The 17,842-nt window shown below is 31.8% G+C and overlaps 1 protein-coding gene across 1 annotated transcript in view; it reads right to left on the reverse strand.

Annotated features, from left to right (window-relative positions):
* LOC118191962 (E3 ubiquitin-protein ligase synoviolin A-like) overlaps window positions 1-17,842 on the reverse strand; it is an 89,597-nt gene that overhangs the window by 7,508 nt on the left and 64,247 nt on the right. The window contains exons 12-13 of the mRNA XM_035362829.2: window positions 9,748-9,891; window positions 8,180-8,369 (exon numbers count right to left, since the gene is read on the reverse strand). Of these exons, the coding sequence (XP_035218720.1) occupies window positions 8,180-8,369; window positions 9,748-9,891 (334 nt within the window). The remainder of the gene's footprint in view (window positions 1-8,179; window positions 8,370-9,747; window positions 9,892-17,842) is intronic.

Below are 17,842 nucleotides of genomic sequence, written 5' to 3' on the forward strand. Positions count from 1 at the left end.
AACTTGCACTTCCCATCAATGCAAATACATGGCGATACAAGCAAGCAGCAAAGATCGAAAAGTCACAGAGAGCATCACCCCTTGAGACCACCACAGTGGTGACCCAGACATAATAAGAACACCCACCTCTGCCTATCTGGAAAGAAAATAAGGAACTATATCGCATGTGCCATGTTCCACAACAGGCCCAACTAGACATACTGACAGCTCATGGCCGGCCAATGCAGGAATAAATCAATCATTTCACATGGCTCGCAGTCATGCCCACAAAAAAGGCTAAATTATAATGCAAAGTCGCAGCTCCTCATATCGCATTAAAAATGCTAGGGAGGATGTAGTGATTTCAAGAACCAATCAAAAATGTTTGCACCACAAAGCAATTCAAATACTGGAAACTTTTGCAATAGCAGCACGGCATTTAACTGCCACATAGCAGATCCACAATTGAATTCAAGGTCATTTAATGCTACCAAAGACATCAAGAACTCTTACACTGCACTTCCTATCAGGGCGAACAGATAGCAATATGAGCAGCAAAGACCAAAACTTCACATTAGGAAGCATCACCTCTTTGGACTGCTGAAATGTCATTCATCCAATTATAAAAATTAAAAATACTAGGAACAATGACTGGCACAAAAATGAATTTGAAAAGAGAATAATATGGATGCAAAGTAAGTTACACTATAAAGCTGTTACAGAATCAAGATAATTTATAAAAAATATGAAAAGGAAAGTAAATGATCATGCTTACATGAAAAATAAATCAATAAATTATTAAAAGTCAATGGAGAAAGATTAATCGTCATAATGTTAAGACGGATATTATTTTTTAGTAATAAGTACAGTTTTAATGTACCACAAAATTCTGACAAATATTATTAAAATAAAATCAAAATTCTTATTTTCTTCATTCTCTTTATCAAACAGAAATGAAGCAATCGGAATTTTATCAAATATTCTATACTTCCTCTGACATTTAGCTTTGTTCTCATCTATCTGCCATGTATTACAGATGCATTTCTGATTACATAATATTACACATGCCCAAGAATGAACACATGGGACTGAGGGGGCTTCCCATGGCTAATCCCTCAGTCAGCCATGAAAAGCCCTCTCAGTCCCATCCTGGCTGATATCTACATGCATTATTATGAATCAAAATTGTTTGATACTTTAAAATTCCCGGTATAATTCCACTACGGAGATGATACTTTTACCCTGTTTGAGGGTGATAAAGATGATTTAAATAAAGTTCTTTCAACAATGAATTCCACTGATCCTGCTATTCAGTTCAATTTTGAACTTGAAACTTGTAATTCTCTTCTGTTTCTCGACATTCTGGTCACAAATAATACATCCAACTTCAGTACTACGGTTTACCGTAAACCTTAATCGGTTTGCCTTCCACCATACTTCAAATCATGTCATGCGACTGAACAAAAGTTAGTTTCATTTTATTCCTGTTTTCTGTGGTCTTCAAATTTGCTCTTCCAAACTATCCTTTGATGAAGAACTAAATTATTTAAAAGCAACAGCTTTTAAATAATTTAGTTCAGGGGCTTTTCACCCAACATTATTAATCAAGCAGTTAAAAAATTCTCATCACGACACACCCAACAGGCAAACTCTTGTTTTAGGAGATTATAAAAATTCTGCTGTCATTCCCTTCATTCCATCAATTAACTATAAAGTTGCACGTATTTTGCAGAAATTTAACTTTCAGGTCTTTTATTCTCCCATTAATAAAATTCCAAGTTCCATACTGAAGGACCCATTCCAGATTCTTAGGGTATTTACAGGATTCCTTGCCAGTGTTGCTTAATTTACATTGGGCAAACTAAAGCCCCGTTCACATGCAATGCTCCTTTGCACAGCTGCTGTTAGCAAGAGGAGAAAAAGGAGACATGAAAAAGTTTTGTCTTTAGGACCCGTTCAGAAGACCACCGCCTTCCTTCCCTTTACATCTAAGACTCGGTGAACAATCACGTCTCCGAATTGGCCGATTTCTAATACTGTTTACACATTTTTAACGTTGTTTACTATTGTTAATTTTGTAATCTTTACTTTCACAACTGGTATCTGAACTTTTGTAATGGTTCCTGACAAATATATGCTTTTTAATTATTATTATTATTTTATAAGCTGTTATTTAGTTCACTCTTGGTGCTTGTCGTTATGGTTAAAGATTGTCATGGATTTTTAAACTGCTTCCCGATAAGATATAGAACTCAAACTTTGTACATACACTGCTTGTGGATGTGGTGTCATGCTTTTGATTTTTAGAGGAATAGATTTTTTTTTCAAATTTAAAGTTGAAACGATTTTTTTGCAAATATTAACAAATAAACAGAGAATCTCAGAATATTATAGTTTGCACCATAACACACACACACACACACACAGAAAAAAAAAAAAAAAAAAAAAAAAAACAAAAAAAAAAAATTAGCATAATTTTTTTAAAAAATATTTTGGGAGAATTTTTTAAAATCGTTCCTGTTTTTAGACTTTCTGACGGCCATTAATTTTAAAATTTCATATCTAAAAATATATCAGTTAGAAACTTCCGACATTTTCACAGCTTATAAAACAAATTTTTCGCATTTAAAAAAATGATAAAGGAAATTAATTAGATGTTTTTTTCACTTTTTTAAAAGATATGCAATGAAGCAGAATGGGAAATATTGGTTCTTCTCTGGCATCAATTCAAAACATTGGTTTCAAAGTAATAATCTCATTATACCACACTATTTCTATGACATTACTTATACTATATAAGTTGTTATTGTTGCCAGTTGTTAGTTCAGCATGAGATTGGAGATATTTCTGAGTTAACTTTCTCTTAAGATGCGTTTTGCATTCTGTTGTGTTTAACGTTCTTATTAAATTGAAGCATAACTACTGATTATACTTAGTGATATTCTAAACACTTGTACGAGTATTTCTGGGGAAAATTCCAGAACTTCGAAGTGTTTGTCTTCATAAAATAAATTTAATTAAGTTATCATCGGGTTTGAGTGCAATGACAATCATTTATGAACTATTATCAAACTATTACAAACCCGTACGCACACAACAATATTATAATTAATTAATGTATTAAAATTGTTTTGAATGTGTTTTACAAAACAAAAACAGGTAACGAAAAATTCTGCTTGCGTTTTATGATTTTTTGAAATTTTTCTGGCCACATAAGGTTTTAAAAAAAGGTTTGTAATTTATGTTTATATTTACCAATTGAATAAATAGCACTAGGTTTGATTTATATATATATGTGCGTATTGAAATTCAGTAACAACATATACAAGTATGGACTAAATTATTTATTTTACTGCTTATTTAAAATTATATACTTTATAGAAACAAGGATGGGTTTCGCAAAATACTGAAAAGAAAAATTATTTGAAATGAAAATGTGACTGAGATTATATTTGTTTTAAAGACTTTAGATAAGAGAGTATTTTTATTTTTTTCTCAGAAATTAATTCATTAATTGCAAAATCATTCCTTGAAATTATTAAGAACACTCTAATAAATACAATAAAGAAAAACTGGGGGGAAGACACTAATGTTGTAGAAGAAGAAAGACATTTTAATTGTAAAAGTTTTCTTCAAAAATTTAAATTAAAAAAAATTACTAGCAAAAACTTTTTTTTTTTCAGCTTAAAATTATTTTGTCTCACAAAACCATTTAATACGAGGGCTATCCAGAAAGTAGATTACGTTTTGGAATAAAAAAATAAACAAAGTATAGGAAACAAATTTTATTATATACAGATGAAAGCCACACTCAAATACTACTTTTCTACATAGTCACCATACAAATTAAGGCATTTATCGTAGCGATGTACGAGCTTGGAAATTCCTTCGTCGAAAAATTCGGCCGCCTGCGCCTTCAACCACTTCGTTACCTCTTCTTGCCTTCCATCTTGCACAAAACTTGTGGTAACCAAGCTTTTCGCTGATGATTTCGTGCAACAAACTTCGCGAAATTTGTGGAAAACTCAAAGAAAGTTCCGTTATTGTGAAATTTCGATTTTCACGGACTTTAGCATCGACTTTTTCGAGAAGTTCGGCGGTCACTATGCTGGGTCTCCCACTTCGATCTTTGTCGTGAACATTGGTTCGGCCATTTTGAAATCTTATGACCCACTGACGCACTCCACCTTCAGTGATAATGTTGTCCCCATACACTTCACGAAGCTGCCGATAGATTTCTATCGGTTTACAGTTTTTTGCAGTCAGAAACCTTATTACTGAGCGCACCTCGCGGGATTTTCAATTAACGCAGACATTTCAAACCGTCACAGTATCTGAACGGAGCACAGCACGAACCTCTCACTAGCACGGCTAGATGCAGACTGAGCTGCGCAACGCTCTGACCCCAAGATGGCCGTGCTAGCCCCGCCCCTAGCGGACACAGACGGAAACGTAATCTACTTCCTGGATGGCCCTCGTAATATTCATACAAAGTAGATGAAAATGCTTAAATTCTTTTTTAAAAAATCATTCAAAAGATACCGAGTTCCTTGTCGTGTTGAAGCCGATATGCACTTGTCTTAACTTTAGTTTTAATTCGAACGATATTTCTGGAATACCTAGCATCAGATAACATTGTCTGTATTAGTCTATAATTTCCGTATCTTGTACAGTTATATCTAATTTTTGAGGGGATGCACGTCTATCAGCGCGATTGTTTCACTGACAGTCCAGCGAGCAGAAACTAAAATTAAGTGAACCGCACAATCGCGCAGTATAGTACGGGAAATCTTCCCATTTGCCCTGCTCCCAAGAGGTAAGGAACATTCGACCAAGTTCTACCCCCAATTCGGCAAGGCAGTTAATGCTTGTTCCCATGTGAATGGGACACGTTGGAAGAACCGGTTTTCACTACCGGTCGAATATGCTCTTGTGAATGGGGCTTAAGAGAGCCTTAAAATTTCGTGTTAAGGAACATGAGGCATATGTTAGAAGAAAGGAAACACAGAAGTCTTCTTTGGTCCAAAAATCACACTTTCAATTTTTCTGCTGGCAAAATTATTCAAAAAACATCTTCCATTAATTAGTGAACTGGATTTTCTAGAGGTATTTCACATTCAAAAAAATCTTTCTGTTCTAGTTAATGACCTTAATTCCAATCCATCTTTGCCTTCAGCCTTTAAAGAAATTATGTTTTAGTTCTGGTTTCATCAACAGATGGCGCCAGTGGCTTGTATCCTGTCCAGACTTTCTTTCTTATCTAATCATTATATCTTACCTCGTTCACTTGTGTTTTTGCAGCTGAGGATGATGGTTCAGTCAAACCATCGAGACTAGTCCTGTGTAAATTTGAAAATATAATGCTGATTTTTGTTGTTTGACTTCTGAATTAATATTTGTTTGGCGTGTTACTGTATCTTAATTACTATCAGTATGCATAGTATTGAAAAAAAAAAAAAAAAAAAAATTGCCATACAAAAAAGTGAAAATTGATTCCACAGTTTAGTAAATGAAATCACTTGTATTACAAAATATTATTAATAACAGCAACAATAAAAAACATGTAATTAATGCTGATCCATCAGTTTAATCATCGTATCCAGTTCAATTAAAATACATATTTGTTCATTATTTGTTATCTAATATTTTTATATTTCATTACAAAAAACACCTTCAATTCTTCGATTTAATTTTCCTAACTTACACGTCAACTACAGTGAATTGCAGTGGAACATTAAACCTAAATCACGACATAACATAAAATAACATATAAACTATAATGAAATATGTACGACTGCATTTTTTGGCCAATAATATTATTTTAGGTTTCTTATTTTAGGTTCAATGGATGATAATTGCAGATGAAAACCTGGTTCTGCATTTAAGCATCTTCTGTATTTTCTTTTATTTCTTCTACAGATAGAGAATTCTGCTTCACAGAGATATAAAGCTGAGAAATTAGCAATACAGATTTTGTTTTAGGTAAGATTTTGAATATACAGCTGAAACTCTGGTTGAAAACTGATGGTTTTTTAAAACCACAATTTTTGGTTCACTGTTAGATGTCAAATCTACTACGATTATGCACTTTGCTGATTTTACGCAGGATAGTTTTTTTTTAACCTGAACCCATTTAATGTCTGCAAGCACTTTCATCACCTGCCAGAAAATAATGTTCAAATGATTCTTTCAAAGTTTCAAGATGCACATAAATATTTTATTTCTTGAATTACTTTATTTTCATTAAAAATCTTTTTGCAAAAGGGATGTATCTTCCTTTTCCATGCATTCCAACTAATACGGTTTTCTCTTAAAAGGTTTCACTTAAGTGTTTGCATTAAAAATTAAGGCACTTTTTAATGGTAATGGTAGATTTATTTCAATCATTTTGTTAAAAATGTCAGCCAGGGTAAAAGTATATTGTAGGGTACCTCTTGGCGAAACTTGGCAATTTTTGGCAGTACGTGGATACCGAATTTGTGCAATTCTTTGATTTGTTATTTTGGTTTATGTAGCGGTGATTTTTAGACACTAAAAACCAGAATAACAAGAGAAAGAATTGCACAAACTCGGTATCCACGTACACATTGAACTATTTTCACTTAAAAAAAATCCCAGAATTGCACAAAAATGGCATTGCGCACTCTCTTGACTTTATCCATGTACACATTGACCTATTTTCACTTAAAATAATCAGAGAATTTCACAAACTAGGCTTTTACTTTGTCCATGTACATATTGAACTATATTCACTTAAAAAGTCAAAGCAGCAGCCAACAAAAAAATATATAATCTGAATAAACTACATTTTAAATGAAACAATGAAATAACATAAAAAAGGGAATTCATCTTAGAACTACACGAAGGAAATATCCACTTACCTTATTTACGAATTTATGCGTCTTTAGTCAAACACAATTCCTTAACAGCATCCAAACACTTCCTAAAATTATCTGAACTAGAATCTGTATACTGGTACAGCCACATAAATTCACAAAAATAAGAGTAAAAAATATCCTCCATTTGAAAATATCCGATGTTCAACCATACGGATTTCCTTTCGCCAAACAAGACACTTAATAATGGCTACTAAGTAAACCTGTATTTACACACCAGACAATTAATGCTTTCTTCCCTTTTGTTCCAAATCCTACAGAAACTTCAAATTAATCTTACAACATTCAGCCAATTTACTGTGTAAACCACAAAATAACAACGTACTAATCCATCACACAACAAGCCCTTACTCAAAATCCTACACACACTTTCCAAATTTTTTTCCCATGATTCAAATTCACCGCAACCAATTACGTCATAATAGGGTTTCCATAGCATTCAACTGCTCAGGTTGTCATAAATGAGACAACAACTTGGCGATAAATGAAACAACAATTTTGCGATAATACAAGGGGTACCCTAAAGTCAACTCTTAACAGTCAGCCAGATATGCCAGTTTGTATATCTCCAGGCTTCATCATTTAAAATAATTCCAAATCCCAGAAAGAGGCTGCCAATCACTTCTGTTAATCACATGTTTAAGTATCTTTCTTCATATTTTTGCTTTTTATTGGAGACCTACTTCGATCGTATTTTGCAAACAATAACTTAGTGACACCACAGATTCAGAATTTTTCTTTCTTTTCCTAGGAAACTCTTCAGACAGAAAAATGTAGGAGTGCAATGACTGTTATCAGTTTTTATTTTGTTCTGTGAAATTTCACTACTTGGCCACAAGTTTTTCCATCATACACCTCATTAACTGGTGGTACATTTGAGTTACAAGAATATTCTGAGCCTTTAAAATCATATTATGTTTATTCTTTCAGTAATAGACTATTTTTCTAAATGTGCAGCCAGTTTGAACTGTTAATACACATCTGTAGCAGGTATGAGATAACTACAACATTTATACACATGACTAGTGCCATCTTAGGCACTTCTGTGTCAAAATCAGACATCTATTATATCCCATGTTTAAAATGATTCTTGTAATTTTTCATTTTAATTTATCCTCATGAAAAGCTAAGAAGACAAATTTAAATTTTAAAAAAATTCAAGTTGTTTATTTTATTTTCAAATAATAATTTTTTAAACATTTTTCCTCTAAGGTTTTATATCTCCTAATCAAATGGTTTGATGGCATTTTCAAATATAAGAAGGGAAAATATAAAGATACTAATTACTGTCTACCAACTGTTACCTTAAGGATGCTACAACAGAACTGTATTGTTGCATTTGCATTACTGCAGCATCCAGCAGAGTCTGTATATTTCGCAGACATCGTATTCTTGCTTCTAAATTCTCTCGTTCTTGACCTTCCAAAGCTTGAAGTTCTTCTACAGACAAAGAACTCAGATCTGTAGCAGGAACAGGTGGAGGTGGAGGTAGTACTGAAATTCGCAAAATATAAATTGTGTTATATATAATAAAAATACTTGAAATCACCTCTATGTTAAAGACTAACATAAACTTCGTTTACTCAGGGCACTAAAGTTTAACAAGACTTTTCATTATTAATTTTTAAATCCTTTTCTCCCACTCCATCTAAAAATTATCACAGAAACAAAAAAGTTATCTTGCATATTTAAATGAAAATTAGTTTATTTACAAAAATGTTTAAATCTTAGTAAAATTGGGTAGCATATTTTAAGAATAATTTTAATGCAAACTGAAATTCTCTTTACCTATAATTTATATATGTGAGAATAACTATAAAAATTAAAACACCATTTGTTATACATTTGATTTAGAAATTTAATAGTCTCTCAGGACTTGGCTTCAGTTGTTAATATGAAGATTCCTAAGGTTTTAAATACATAATATCCACGACAGCAAATACAACTGTATTATTTATCAATTAACCCTTTGGCTGCTCATCCTACAATTTCCACGGGCAACTCAAATGTAGCAAAATCTGCCCATTCTGCGATTTCCGTGGGCATGTGTGTTTTTCTCCCTTTATTGAGAAGCACATCTCGTTTTTTCCCCGTTTAATGCCTGAAATAAATTATATACAGTATTTGACATTTAGTTTATGTTTTGGCCAACAGATATTGTTAGTCATCCACTAAATTGCGGCGTTTGAAGGCACAAGGTATTACCGTTCAAACTCCACTTTTTGCAATTTTTTCTTACAGAAATGGCTGCTAGAAAACATTCAGCGATTATTTTGATTATTTAATTGAATTATTGAATTATTAATTAGATTTATTGATTAGATTAATAATTAGATTTATTGAATCTGGTGCAAAGACTGTGAAGTTGGACTTTGCCTTGAACCCTATTTTGAACTCTATCATACTAAATTGCATTTCTAAGGTATTTTTCCCTCAGTGCTTTATATTTTCTTAAATTTTATATGTTTTATTTTTTTATATTATGCAATAAATAGAAATTAACTGTAATTCGACTGAAATTTATTTAAAAAAATTTTTTTGGGGTGATAAATTGGTTTTTCTGGCAACTTACATTCTCATGATAAAAATCTATATAAAAAAATATTTTCTAGAAAGGAAAAATGCATTTTTCAATTCTCCAATATATATAGATTTAAAATATGGGGGGAACACAATTTTTGAAGCGATTTTGGACCACTAACTGAAGAGTCACAGGGTTAAAATGCAAGTCAAGTTTGACATGTAAAGCATTCGGCTGTACTGTGTTACGTTTCTAAAACTCAATTATTTTCCAGCTTCTGATGTGCATTAATTTGCAAGATATAATTATTTATATCTCATGATTACTACTTTTAAATTGATGCATACTTACAGAAGGGCATACATGGGAAAGGAGGCATAAATACAGGACTGGTATTAGTAGCATGAGATCCACTATTGGCAGCTGATGCAGATGCTCCTGCAGCTGATGATGAAGATGCTTCAGTAGATGCACTAGCCTGACTTGAGGCAGGAGCTACAAATAAAGATCACTTACATTTTAAACCAGTTTTGATAGATGAATTATGTACATTAGAATAAATAAAAGAAATCAATATTTCCTACAGCTTTTGATGTATCAAATTGATTCAGCTAACAAGACTGTAAAAAGAGGAGATAATACGTAAAATAAATATTGATGTATAATCTACTGTTTTTCAGAATGATAACTGGTGGCATGACATGTGAAAATCAGTGGCTCCAATAACATAGCAGTTTTTAAAAAATGTTGTTTATAACAGTTTATGGATTACAATAGATTGAAGCAATATACTTTTAAGCATTTTCAAATAAAAATGTAGAACTATTAATGTTTTTAGTTACCCTATATATCATGTGTTGGATCTATCTACTGACAAATTTTTTACTGTTATCAAAGTAAACACGTCTAGCTTTATTTACTTCAAAAAAGATCATTTCAGCTACCGTTTTATTTCTGAAATAAGATGTTTTAGCATCCACTACATTCATCATAAATTTTTTAATCCCTTCATTCTTTTTCATAAAGATGAAAGCGTTCAGGAAAATTTGTTGGAATTTTTGATAATTTTAGAAGAAAAGCAGAATGAACTTCTAACTTTAAACTTGAAAATCGAAGACCTGATTCATGATAGTACAATGTTCAAAACAGAAATTTGAAATTCACTCGATTATAATGAATCTATAAGTAATGTTAAATTCAAAAGAAAAAAAACTTAAAAAGGTATAAAACTAAACATTTTAAATCTTCTCAAAATGCTAACGTTTGTAATTCGAATATTCACAATACATCATAATCTATCAAGTTGCATAAATTACGTATTCCCATTTTTAATGCTGATTCTAGAATTCTTTAATAGTTTCTCAAGTGTAATTGACTCTAATGAGCCGTTAAGTCATGTTGACAGGTTCATATAACTAAAATCTTTTCTTTCGGGTGATGCTTACAAAATTCTTTTGGGATTCATGGTCACAGACGAAAATTATAAATCCTGTTTGGATTTGTTAAAGGAGTGATATAGTAAACAAGAACACTTGATTAGTTGTTTCATGAATAAACTATTAGAAATTGAGCCAGTTAAGTTTCCTTTAAATATCCTTGCACTTCGAAAACTGTATGAAGAAAGTGAAATTAGTATAAGAAATTTAAATTCTATGGGAGTTGCATCACTCATCTGCTAATACCAATTTTATTAAAACAATTACCTCAGGATTTAGTAATAGAATTTTATTGCAAGAAAGATCCAAAAAATTCTAGTGATATAAATCAGGTAATGAATTTTATAAAACTTGAATGTAGGGAAGCTGCAAGAACTGTTTATGGGCTTTCTTTAAAGACACTTGAACCTTTAAAAGGAAAGGATCACTCTCAACCTCAGGCTAGATTTAAAACCAATATTCCAACATCAGCTGCATTAAATACAGTACTGAAGATGCGCGACTTTTGTAATTCTAATTCTCATTCTGTATTAAAGTGTAAAACATTCACCAATGAACAAAAATGACACACACTAAAAAAAGAGGGATATTGTTATAAATACTTGGTTAACAAACATTTAAAGTAAAAATAGAAGCTTGTGAAATTTCTCAGATTTTACAGCATAATTCCTTATTCTGCCCCACAACGAGGAATAAAAATGCATCGGAAATTAAGGCCCGTTTCCACTGCTGCGTACACGTTGCGGTGTCTACGCATTTCTCCAATCAGCGAGCGAATTCACTTTGATTGACATCTGCAATCCGGTCGATGTGCGGTGACGGGTGACATACAGATGGAGTTCAACAATGTTCAACTTCTATCCGTATGTCTGCGGATGTATTGGGGTCATGTGGTAAAAAAAGGAGCAATCAGGTGTTGTCACCAAAAATAAATTGCGTCAGAAGTAGTGATGAATGCTGGCTTAGGGAAAGAATGTTATGCTAAAAAATATTTATTTCTAAATTAACATTATAAAGAGAAATCTGAAAAAGACAGCAACCAGCTGAATTTAGTAAAAAAAAAAAAAAAAGATAAGAAAAATAAAATAACTGCAACTACAGTACTAGTTCGCCTAGAAAATCAGGAAGTCAAGAAATTCAGTTCAAGAAAAATCAGGCGCAAAAAATATAATTTCAAGTCCAGGAAATAGCAAAATTTGTCCTGACAATTATTTCCTAGTTCTGCATACGCATTTACCTTTAATGAAACTGAACGTCTGACTATATCAAACTGCTGTAGCAAATCAGAAATAGCATTAAAAGAGTTATTATTTTTTCTTTTGAAACAGGTAAAAACTAAAAACGTTAATTATAAATTAAATTTGACAGCCTTTTAAATATTCCACTGCATTAAAGAATATATTAAATTTGTATTTCTCTATTTATAAATATACCTTTTTGTCTAACATATATTTGTAAGCACATGGAATATATTTTTAGCACCCCGTTTAACTTCAATCAGAATGCCACTTTAAAAGATAATATTTTTTGTAAGAAATGTCCTAGAAGCTGAAGAACAAACTCTGGTGAATTTTTTAGACGATAGCACACTGAAATAGGACCAAAAAATGTAGTTTTAAGAATTCATTTACTTGATGAGCCAAACTTGCATAATTGCAGTGTGGTATGCAATTTTGTCATAGAAGCCAAAATTGCATAGCTTAGTGGTAAAGCTGATGGTAACGTGGTTTAACTTTTGGAGTCGCGAGTTCGAATCCCATACACTTTTTCCAGCCTGTCTGCAACTTTCTTAGCTTCTTGTTCCAATTTGATCTATGTTTATGTTTTATAATTTATTTCTATTATTATATGCATTAAATTTATTGTTTTATTTATGCTCTTGTTTATTTAAATTTTCCCCACAAAAAATTTTGACAATTATATAATACGAATTTAAAGCGTATATATATATATATATATTTTTTACATATATATACATTGTACGTATATATATATATATATATTTTTTTTTTTGTTTCACTTTTATGTAAATGTACATACATGTGCTCAAACTTTGTTTCCAGCTGTAAGCTTCCACTAACAATTACCATGAGGCAGTATTAATGTACTAAACATTTAAAAAAAAAAAACTTACTAAAATAATTGCTTTTAAATTCAGTCCTCTCCAGCTGAAGCAGAGGAATTAATTAATTAAATATTTCCATTTTCATTACCTAATTTGTGTATATATATATATATATATATATATATAAAGCTTATTTTTATAACTTCTATAAAAAGAGATATGAGTATTTGGTATGAGTATTGAGTATATTTTTAATTAAAAATAATATTTTATGGATTATGCATAAAATATAACTGTGCATAGTGCATTTAAATCAAATGAGATTTCTAATAAATTATCCAGCTATGACCCTGAAGAAATTAAAAATGAAGAAATCGATGCTAAAATTTTATATATTACCTGCTTTCTCCCTAAATTTGGGCATATTTTAAAAATATACAATCTCACATTGCAGTCATATCACATGGCATATTGTGAACCTTTCTTTACAGTTGCTCTGCATTTTTAAAGTACCAACTAATTTTTAATTCATTTAACTTTATTTTATTTATTTATTTTTAGTTTTAATAATACATACATTATTTTATTAACATTTAAGGCTTCTAGAAATGCAAAGAAATTTTTAAAATTTACTTCAGCTTCTATGCAATTAGTGATGTTCATAATATGCATTATAACCTTACTTATCTAAAAATTGCTAGCATACTTTACTTTCGCAGTTCGTAAGCAGAAATAAAAATTTCCAATAACATGGAATTTAGTAAACAAAACTTTTCTGCATTTTACGTCAGGATTCATATCAAATCCAAAACAAACAATACTCATCTAAGCGGGAAAAATTCAGATGTTCATCGCCGTAACTCGTGAACTGGTTGTTTAGCGCCAAAATATTACAGTGACATCTAGTGGCAGAAAATGAAAATAATCTATGGATACACGGCAATGGAAACCTTGGTACGGATGCCATAGGCGTGTCTTCAATTGAAGCAACACGTTTGTATGCAGTAGTGGAAACGGGCCTTTAAACCATCAGAAAAGGCTGTATTCAAAATTCTGATAAACAAGCTGTGATGTTTTTTGTATTTAAGTCACAAAACTATGTACAAAATTACACTACTTTACTTCAGACTGCTTGCGTACAAATGGAAAATAATTCAAACGATTAAGTGGTTTGATGTTTATTTGATTCGGGCTCGCAGAAATCATTTATTCAAAAAGATTTAGTAAGGGCTTTAAATGTGCAACCCTTAAAAAAAGAAAAGTTTTTAGTTTATACTTTTGCAAAACGTAATCCTTATGAGAAGGATTTTGAAGCCATTAATATCACTCTTAGAAGCAAATATCCTCCTTAGTCTAGCATAGACATTCAAGTTTTAGTAACTGATGAAATCAGCAGAGTTCATATATATTCTAATATTAAACCTAAATTATTAAAAGATTTAACTCCACACGGCTATGAAATTTCTGAAGGATTACAAGATAACAAACCAGTCCAGGTACTCTTAGATGCCGATTTTATGTATTCGAAGTTAAAAAAACTTATATATTCAACAGACATTATTCGATGATACTATCACAGGGCAGATTCAGGAAAATCATCTGCATAATTCTACTTCCTGTTTGAAGATTGCATGTACTTTGGTAGAAAATGATTTGAAATGTTTATGGACTTCTGAATCATATTTGCTTGAGAATGGAAAAGAGAAAATCTTGGATAATATTACAGAATTTGAAATGCAGTTACGGTTTATAAATGAAAGGTATGAGTCACCACTTTTATGAAAGTCAGAGACTTTACGAGGAAATCTGTTTAGTAATTCAGAAATTACGGCAAAAAGATTTGCTGCATTAGGAAAGACGTTTAAGGCTGATGAGTTATTATTAGAGAGATACAATGCAGTTATGAAGGAACAACTAAATGATGGGATTATTGAAATGTGCAACAATAGTTGTTTCACTGGATATGTAATGCCTCATAGAGAAGTTTTCAAGATTCTTCTAGTACTAAAACTAAAGTAGTTTATGATGCCAGTAGTAAACAAGGAAGTTGTAATAGTCTTAATGAATGTTTCCTTCCCGGAAAGAATTTAAATGCTAATCTTTTGGATATTATTTTGAAATTTAGAGAATGTAAAATTGGATTCTGTGGGGATATTGCATGGGCATTCCTTCAAATTCAAGTCATGAGAGATGACTGAAAATATTTGTGTTCTGTATTATAAAAACAGCCGCAAAAATACAAAAGCTTTGATCCATCTGGACTTATCTCTCCATTTCTAGTTCGTGTGAAGTGTATGTTACAAGAGCTGTGGCAGTTAGGTCTAGAAAGGGATGAAATGTTTTCCGGAGAAATTAAAGAAAAATGGCAAGCATGGTGTAATGAAATTAAAGAACTTCAAAATTTGAAAATTCCTTGATATTTTTTCCTGCCACAAATTTGAAGGGGAAGAAGATTAGCAGATCCATATATTCTCTGATGCTTCATTAAAAGCGGTAAAAGCGCAGAATAGGCTGCATCAACAAAGTTCAGTAGGCGGAGCTGTGTGACGTCCATAAATGGGTGGGACTAAGCTTGTGAAGTCGCAATGTAGAAGGTCCATGGTAAACTCGGATTTACACTACGCGTATTTTCTCTTAAAAATAACAATAATAAATTGTTTATATTGTAAATTAATATCAAATTCTTTACTTTTAATTTACATTTATAACATTTAAGCTTAGGCATTACTGATAATAAGTATAATAAATTGTTTATATTTAAAATTACCATGATACAGTGAGCGAATTCTACCAATTATTAAAACGATAAACAACGTCGCAGTCTCTAATACATGTCAAGCTTCAATATTTACAAAGATTTTTATTAAAGCATTTATACAAATAAAAAAAAATTTAATTTAAATTCATATTGTGGAACATTTCAATTTCATCATTTTTACAAATTACCTTCTTGCTACGTAACGACATAATTCCTGACATACCAATAATTAGACAATTTTCATTATTTTCTAAAAATTTTAAACTTTACATTAATAAAGAAAGAAGAATATTTTTATTGCATATAAACATCATTACACAGCTTTCATATCAGTTTCTAACATTCCTAAATCCCGCCATATTCTGTGTATGCATACTAGAATTCTACGCATTAATAAATAAAAAAATCAAATTTCTCAGAACGAAAGAAAATAATATAATAAAAGAAATACTACAAACTTGGAACACTAAGCAATGCTTCACATACGCGCACACACATATTATCAATGAACTCATATTATCAAGTGCAATTACGATACCAAACACTACGTATTAAACTATGAGGTAAACGTTACTTAAAGGGTTAAAGTTTACAGTTTTGCTGATGTTGAGTAGATCGTCAGGCTAGCGATATATAAGTCGGAAAGCATTATAAACATCTCAAAACCAAAAAATTAAAAATATAATTTAAATGAAAAATGATGTCTTAAATATAATTCACAATTAAAACAACAATACAAATTTAAAATACACAAACGATATGTTAAACATTGCACATAAATAAAGTTACATTACTGCTCAGTATCACACACAACCTCGCTTTCCCTTTTACACAACGATCAGTATTCGCTGGAAAAACATCAAAGAATTCCACAAACTCGGTATACATGTGCTCATCTATCTATTTTCACATAAAGAACAATCAGAGAATTGCTCAAACTCGGCACTGCCCACCACATTGACTTTGCCCATGTGCACATCAATCTGTTTTCACTTTAAAAAAAATCCCAGAATTGCACAAACTCGGCACGGACTACACTGGCTTTGCCCATGTGCACATCAATCTATTTTCACTTAAAAAAAATCCCAGAATTGCACAAACTTGGCATTGCACATCACATTGGCTTTCCCATGTGCACATTGATCTGTTTTTACTTAAAAAAAATCAGACATTGAATAAATTATCCATTACTTATATACTCAGAAAGCTGCTTTCACTTAAAGAAATCAGAGAATAGCAGAAACTTGCGCGTAACCAACTCCATTGATTCGTGTTGCAAAAAAAATGTGTCCAGAAAAATGATACAAAACAAAGCTGCCAGAATAAAGCAACTACCGAACATTCAAATTGCCATATTAGAAAAGCGCCCAATATTTTACTTAAGTCAATAATAATAAATGAAACTTACCTTCAGTCATCTCCTTTTGCAGAATATATGGCTGTGATCTCACTGAGAAATATATGAATCAATTGGCTGGGGTCGGATTTCTTGTGTTTCCTTCTCCAAATGTATTCTGCAAGATGGGAATCAAACTGTCCTTTTGCCTTAATACAGCCACGGAAACTTCTTTTGATTGCTGCCCAAGTTCCCTCAATACTATTGGTATGCGCACCTGTTTCTGGATCTTTAAAACCCAATATTAATAAAATGCAAGCTATGATTGACTTTCAGATGCGCATACCCTTCAAACTCGAGACAGTCGTACGCTTTCCAACAATCCGATATAGCAATCGATTCTGGTAGAACATTCTCTTTAATTATTTCTAGCAATGTTTCGGCACCTCTGTTTTCAACAACTCTAAAGACGCATTTATCTGTCCCTCTCTCAACCAAACCAAAAACCTATCTTCCTTTGACTCTTTTCCCTCTATGATACTTTTGCTTGCCAAACTTGCTTTCTTCGATTTTGACAATGACGCCTTCCCCACCCAACATCACATTCTTCTTCAAACATAACTCCATGCATACTTCCCTACAAAAACTTTTCCAATCTGTCACCGTATGTTTAGCAACACGTAATTCCGTTCATTTAAAATTATTCCTGCACTTACCCAACCACATATAGGTAACTCGCAAAACATCACACATGCTCAATTTACTCTTCGCAAACCAGGAGTTCTTTCAAACAGACCTTGAAATTCGATGCCTACATTCGCCTCCAGTAACTCTACACATCCACTCAAAAC

Source organism: Stegodyphus dumicola, chromosome 3, assembly GCF_044657685.1.
Source record: "Stegodyphus dumicola isolate Sdum_Otavi_A_Nest chromosome 3, ASM4465768v1".
In the NCBI taxonomy this organism is placed as follows: Eukaryota; Metazoa; Arthropoda; class Arachnida; order Araneae; family Eresidae; genus Stegodyphus; species Stegodyphus dumicola.